This window comes from Protopterus annectens, chromosome 10.part0 (assembly GCF_019279795.1).
Source record: "Protopterus annectens isolate FY-2018-M chromosome 10.part0, PAN1.0, whole genome shotgun sequence".
Lineage (NCBI taxonomy): Eukaryota > Metazoa > Chordata > Ceratodontiformes > Protopteridae > Protopterus > Protopterus annectens.
Genome location: NC_056744.1, coordinates 1,385,959,910 through 1,385,967,500, shown reverse-complemented (window position 1 = coordinate 1,385,967,500; position 7,591 = coordinate 1,385,959,910). Strand labels below are relative to the sequence as shown.

The 7,591-nt window shown below is 40.1% G+C and overlaps 1 protein-coding gene across 4 annotated transcripts in view; it reads left to right on the top strand.

Annotated features, from left to right (window-relative positions):
* Positions 1 to 523: 523 nt before the first annotated feature.
* ZNHIT6 (zinc finger HIT-type containing 6) overlaps positions 524 to 7,591 on the top strand; it is a gene marked incomplete at its 5' end in the record, with an annotated part of 1,270,195 nt that continues 1,263,127 nt past the window's right edge. For all 4 annotated transcript variants that reach the window (XM_044086022.1, XM_044086023.1, XM_044086024.1 and 1 more), the window contains 2 exon segments: positions 524 to 630; positions 711 to 796. In XM_044086022.1, the coding sequence (XP_043941957.1) occupies positions 524 to 630; positions 711 to 796 (193 nt within the window).

Genomic DNA, 7,591 nt, shown 5'->3' with positions numbered 1-7,591 from the left:
CAAGCACAAGTATGCATGCAAACCCATACTGGCTTCAGCCTTGACTGCCAAGACTGACACATCTACTGCAAATCTTGTAAATGATTTAAGACGGTTGTTTAGTTAGCTCTCATTTTTTTCCTTCCAAATTTTCCCTTGTGCCTGCAGTGTTTGTCTTCATGGTAAGTGTCTCTTGTTGAATATGGGAGGGATATAGCACTGGGATTTGTAGTGCATCTGTTCTCAATAAGAAGTGATCTGGAAGGAACGGATGGAGTGGGGTCCACTTCTTGATAAAAATGCATGTCCTTAAAGAGCTTGTAAGATAAAGGTTCCTCCAGCTTGAGAGCTGCAGCTTTTTCCAGATTTTACATAGGAAAATAATTTTGCTTTTTACATCCTAATGCCAACCAGTACAAGAAAAGTCTGGTATTTGCAGCTAATGTCTTTTTTTTTATTATTTTTAACTTCTGTTTGCCTGTTTTTCTTTGTTGATTTCAGAAAGCAGTAGAAATCTGAAATGTATGCTCTTTTATTTTCAAAGCTTGCCGTGTGTGAAGAAACATAAAATGAAAACTAACTGCACTGGAGTCAGAGATAAAACTGCATTTGTTTCATTAGAAGATTTCAACGAAATACATCTTTTGAGTGGTATGAATGCATTTTCTTGATAGTGTTCATCATTTGTCTTTGAAAATATCTTCTGTCACACTTTGATGATTTTTGTTTAGATTACAGATTTCTTGAAGATATGGATCGCTTGACGGACAACATTTGTAGAAAAACTTTGAAACTTCCTCAAACAAGTAATTTTTATGTAAGTTCCGACATGGATTGCTTATAATCTGTAGTTCATGGCATATTACTGTTTCTGCGAGATGTATTTCCTGCATGCAGGCTGTCACCATGCAAGCATCACAGTCAGCCGCTTCAGCAACATTTTCTTTGGTCTGTAACGGTTTGCTTGAGGTTTTGTACATGTGTGCTTTGTTTGCAGACCAGACATGTGGAAAACTAACAGCATTTACCCAACAAAACAGTACTGTTTTTATGAGCAAATGTTTAGTTCTCTTAGAAACTGGGACCCTTCATTTTCATTTTTAATTTTTGTTTTTTTTTTTTTGTAATGCAGGTCTTAAAACTTTTTGCCTTTTTTTCATGGGTGTATGCTGCTGTGCATTGTGGTATACACTTACATGTCTTTGCTGTGAATAAAGCAGCTTTGAGCAGAAAACAGTAGCTGGGCAGAGGGGGCAAGCTTTTGAGACCTGGCTGCTTTGAGTGTTTTCTTCTTGCTGGAAGGCCTTGTTTTTAGTTCAAGTAGATGCAGCAAGGCCCATTCCCCTATTTCTGTCTGCATCAGCTGACTTTGTAATAACTGGCCATTGGCTGTTTTTGAGGGAAAGATTTTTTTTTTTTGTATAACGTGAGTTTGCATACATTTATTTCAGTTATTTATTTATATTTGGGGGGGGGCTTTCCCTGCCTGCTGACCAACAAATCCTACCTCAGTCTATTGGCCCATATGTTCCCCAGCCATCATGCTGGTACATGTCTGAGAGGAGTTTTTTATGTTTACAGCTCTAGCCCCACTGCTCATGCTTGGTAACATGCCAGGGTTCAGCATGCAGTGGGAGTCAGCAAGGATGTGCCACCCGCGTTCACAAGTAATGTAACCACTCAGTACAGTCTGCCTTCCTGAAACTTAGCATTTCTGTGAAGTCTGCAGTTTATTCTCAGGATTCAGCCACCAAAAATATGCCCCTTGCATGTGTAGCCAGATACATCCCTCCCAGAAAGAAAGAAGAACCACCAAAGCCTTCTCACTTTACTCCCTCTAAAACCAGCTCCAACAGGTGCCCCAGCAGCTGTTCAAACTCTGGTCATTTGGGTTATTATCAGGGCCAAGCTGGCCTTTTACTACAATTAAGTGCTTCTGCAAGTAGTGGAATGTGGACCAGCACATCATATTGTTTGTAGCAGTAGTTACTGTTGTGTGGTCTCCATTGATGCAGTTGTGCATGTTGTTTTTATTTAATGAATTTAGTATTTCATAGTGGATACCATAGGCGATATTTTAAGTAATGACTGTACCTTAACTGTCCACACTTGCTTGTGTGAAAAAAGTGTGAAATATCTCACTAAAGCTGTATTTGTGCCGAGTATGGGATACCTATTGAAATGTTGGCACTAGAAATGCCAGTTGCCAACAAGCAAAAAAAAAAGGCTGAAAACAAAGGGTGAAAGTGAAGTTTGAAAATTGGTCTTCTCCTTTAAACTTCTTTTTGCTCCTGGCACTCTCCAAACTTGTGTATGCCACCTCCAGGATCACCATACCTTGGAGAAAAGGGAACATTCCAAGAAATAACATCTCTGACTTTGTATGTACAAGTCCAGTCTTTTGGACATTGTCTCTGTATTTCAGGACTCAGTTTTGCGGGTCCCATCATTTCAAATGGTTAACCTGAGTATGTTCCCATTGGCTTAAATGTGTCCATATTTAAATAGAATTGCCTTCATTCACAGGGCAGTTGTGAGAAGAAGCTGATCTTAAATATTTCATTTCTAAGGGTCTTTATCAGTAACCACTGGACTTGTCAAAATATATTTTAGCCCCAGGCAGGAATGATAGAAAGAAACCCTTAGTGAATCGAAGTTCAACATCAAAGGTCTAGTTACAGACAATAATTGAACTTAATAGATGACCAGTATTGGTTTAAAATTAAGAGTTTGTCTTGTTAACCAGAAGGCAGGCTAATCTGATATTAACATGTCCAGTAGTGAGTTATATACTACTCATTTAGCTTGTGTCTACTTCTGTGTTCTCTTGAAGACCTAAATATAGTTCTGTGTTTTTGTAAAAGCTTCCAAATATTATTCTTTGTAAAACTTTGTTTTGTAAATATTCTACATATTGTATAAACTCCATTTTTTGTTCACTGCATACGTTTTTGTAACAACTAATTTTATCTGTACTGGAGCTTTTCTTCCCAGGCCTCCACTTAAAATGGGCTGCCACACAGTCAGACTATCCTGGTAAACAAAAGTGAATAAATAAATAAGACCCTACTCAATAACAAGTTAACTATTGCATTTTTCATATCCAGCAGTCACTATATCACATTTCTTTGTGGTGTTGTCTGTTAGGGTTGTGGGTTGGCTTTAACTAAATGGGCTATGAAAGATAGCAAGAGAGAGGAATACACACAGACATGCACATACTCTCACACACACACACATCAGTCCTGAAGTGTTAGTAGGAATAGGTGTATTTTGGCAGATGTGATGAACACTGCTAGAGAACTAGTTAGATTCCAAATTCCTAACCCCTGTGATAGAGTGAGTCTTTGGGGGAGTCTGTGAGAAGGCTGTACAAGTTTTTAAACCTGAAGGAGTAACAGTAGTCGTGCAGTGTTATGTTTTACTGAATCCTGAAGGGTTAACAATAGTTTTTAGTACTGAATCCTGAAGGAGTAGTAACAGTAGTGCTACAGTGTTAGCCTGTACTGAATCCCAAAGGAGTAGTAATAGCAGTGCCACAGTGTTAGCCTGTACTGAATTCTGAAGGAGTAGTAACAGCAGTGCTACAGTGTTACCCTGTACTGGCTCTTGAAGGAGTAGTAACAGCAGTGCTACAGTGTTAGCCTGTACTGGATCCTGAAGGAGTAGTAACAGCAGTGCTACAGTGTTACCCTGTACTGGCTCTTGAAGGAGTAGTAACAACAGTGCTACAGTGTTAGCCTGTACTGAATCCTGGAGTACTAACAGCAGTGCTACAGTGTTAGCCTGTACTGAATCCTGAAGGAGAAGTAACAGCAGTGCTACAGTGTTAGCCTGTACTGAATCCTGAAGGAGTAGTAACAGCAGTGCTGCAGTGTTGGCCTGTACTGAATCCTGAAGAAGTAGTAACCGCAGTACTACCCCGTACTGAATCCTGAAGGAGTAGTAACAGCAGTGCTACAGTGTTAGCCTGTACTGAATCCTGGAGTAGTAACAGAAGTGCTACAGTGTTAGCCTGTACTGAATCCTGAAGGAATAGTAACAGCAGTGCTACAGTGTTACCCCGTACTGAATTCTGAAGGAGTAGTAACAGCAGTGCTACAGTGTTACCCCGTACTGAATCCTGAAGGAGTAGTAACAGCAGTGCTATACCGAATCCTGAAGGAGTAGTAACAGCAGTGTTACAGTGTTTACTGAATTCTGAAGGAGTAGTAACAGCAGTGCTACAGTGTTACCCCGTACTGAATCCTGAAGGAGTAGTAACAGCAGTGCTATACCGAATCCTGAAGGAGTAGTAACAACAGTGTTACAGTGTTTACTGAATTCTGAAGGAGTAGTAACAGCAGTGCTACAGTGTTATCCTGTACTGAATCCTGAAGGAGTAGTAACAGCAGTGCTACAGTGTTAGCCTGTACTGTATCCTGAAGGAGTAGTAACAGCAGTGCTACAGTGTTAGCCTGTACTGAATCCGGAAGGAGTAGTAACAGAAGTGCTACAGTGTTAGCCTGTACTGAATCCTGAAGGAGTAGTAGCAAAAGTGATACAGTGTTGGCCTGTACTGAATCCTGAAAGAGGAGCAGGAGTATTACTATATGTTGAGAGGTGGGGAAGAAAATGTTCTGTATAGAAGAGCTGATTGAGTTGCTCTGTCTGGGTGGAAAAGAGTTGTTACAGGCATAAACTGAGCTGTGTAAATATTGGCTTGAGCTTTGGAAAAACCCTGTCTCAGTAAATAATATACTTTTGAAGTGAAGTTTGCAACCTGGTAAATAGGCTGAAATTTATTTTTTGTTCCCCTTATTTGCCTCATAGAGAGCTTACTTTTACTTATCCCCATAAATAAACTTAACATTTCCAAAACTGTAAAGCTGCCTAGAAGACTGCTTTGTTTCTAAACACAGTGCAAAGTTACTTCATAGTAGACTGCATTTGGCTGAAAATCAACTTTATACAAACTGTAATTTTGCTAAACTACCTGGAAAATACTTAGGTTGAGTTTTTTCCCCCATCCCCCCAAAAACACAAGCATTGCTTCAGGATCAGTTAATAATAATTTAATGACTTCCAGAAGAAAATGCTACCTTTTAAACTGTAAGAACTTGTACTTGACCGCTTTCTGTAACTGAGAAACTCTGGCATCCTTGTGCATAAATCAGAATTTACTCTAATCAAAAATCTTTTTGTGGTAAAAAAGGTTATTCTAAGGAAATGTGAAAACCCTTTGGACTATACAGGATTTGCTCTACAATGTATCATCATGGTAATGTTCAGGATTCCCTAAAGGGAGTGGAACTCCTTTTCTGTTTCTATATTTTCCTTTGAGGCCAAGCTGTAGTATAGTTTTAGCTAGGATTGCATATTCACAAAATGAGGGGAAAAAAACTAGAAGCAGTAATGACTAGTCGTTAGACTTTAGTAAATTTGACTACAGATCTCCAGGACAGATGTGTAGCCACTAACACCTGTGTATCCAGCAGCAACACATTTCCATCATTAGGAACCAGTGTCATACCTCTCTGGGAATCCTAAACACCATTGACCCTCTAAAGAAACTAAGCAAGGATGACGATACATAGGCCTAGCTGATGGCTGCTGAAAGGCATGCAGCTTTGAGACATGACCCCAAGCCAAGTGGGCCAGAATTCTGTCATCGCATTTAAGTGGGGACTCACTGATAGCACTTACAGATTTAGAAGAAATTGATGTAGACAACATTCAAAAGCTTAAGCAGGATATTTTGGCAGGAGCTGGAGCTTCGTCTGATGTACAAGCCCTTAAGTTTTACAACTTGACATTCACTGTAGACAGACCAGTAAGGTCACAAAATGCTGACGTGCATAATTTAAAACTGTGACTAGAACCATGTAAGCAAATCTTAGAAGTTTGTAGCTGTATATGAGGTTTTAAAAGGTCACTAACTAATAATTTAAAAGATGGGTATTCTAGCATGATCCTTAATCTTACAAGGAGCTAGTTGTTTTAGAATGCTTATTGTTAACTGAACTTACAAATCCAAACTTAGTGTTGCATGCATTAAAGTTTAATAACACGCAGTTACTTAGAATCATAGGAGTCTCCGGGCATGTAAATCGAGAACACTTGTGCCTTGTTGATACCCACCTTCAGGATGTACCTTATGCTTCCAAGAGGACATAACATATTGGACCAGGAATAAATTGGCTGATGACAGTCCAGTCACTCGGGTTCTTGAAAGATATGAGGGTGTCTCTCTGTGTAATGTGTGAAAGCAATTTGTGGGAGATGGGAGTAACCACTGGAAAATAAATCTGTCCCTCCAAAAAGTTTTTATTTATCTGTTGGTGAAGTTCTGAATCTTTTTGGCTTGTGGAGGCACAAGTAGGATCTTTAATGGAGTGGAATGCAAGACATAAATCTTCCTCACTGAAGTCTGTATAAGACAGAGTATTGAGAGAAGACTTCAACCTCCTGTTGGTAGATAAATGTGATCAGTAATATTTTTAGCTAGGATCCTTTGGGGCATTTGTAGCTGCAGAGTATGTCTTAGGTTCATGACAAAAGGGACATTGTAATCTATAGCTGGTCTAATTGGATCTGCATACAGAGGGGATGATAACCTTTGCTGACTTGGTTAAGATGCTTTTAGAAATTAATTGAGCTAGGTAGAAGGATTTTTTGACAGTTGTTGCAACATGGTGCTGAAAGGAGAGTGAGTTGCTGACCCAGATGCCAGGATCCCTGATAGCAGTGCCTGGCTGGCATGGGGTAATGGCTATACTGTAAGTTGTACATGAAGGTGTTTTGATAAACGTCACAGGACTGTAAACTCTTTTTTTTTCATCTAGTTTAAGCTGTTCTGTACACCAGTGGTTTATAAGGATTTGTTCTCATTGTAATAAATTTTCTTCTGGAGGACAACGAAAGCTAACTCCCATGTTAGGCATTGGCAGATTAATTAGCCATTGGCCTGGGTTTATGGTATGGAGATCAGCAAAAAATTATGTGACAAAAAGGAGGGGTCCCAACTCTGAGCCTTGTGGGTACTCCTCTAGTTACTTCCTGAAGTGATACCTGCCACCTTAATGTAACATGGATTCTCTTAGTCACTTTGCAGGCCATCCATGTAAAGGCCTTCTTTGAGGTCTTTTAACTTGCACATAGCTAGCCAGCACATTGCTCACCTTCAGTGGTCACACAGTAAAATCCCTTCAGTGCAGGATGTGATCCCTAACGCACCAACATCTCCATAAGTTCACAGTTACTATGTTTCCCTCGTATTACCTTATCCCGCATTACACTGTTACTGTCACCACTTGTGCAGAAGATTATATCTGTGTCCTCCCTAGCTGATGTTCTTCATCTCACATTGCTGCAGTCCTTACACTTGGGTAGTCCGCTGTCCTCGGTCGGCCCGAATATCAAAGTATAAGGCTGACGTCGGTCAAGGCGCATTTGACTGACATCAGGACGTCAGGGTACAAATGCGCATGACCGACGTCATATCCTCAGTCTTTTTTGCCGCATGGTCCGATGCAGAAGCAGCATTGCAAGTGCCGGTTGGCGTTCTGAGATTTTTCGATTTCGAAGTTTCAGACCGAGTTCAAAGTTGGCTAAGTACCCGTTGGGAATATTT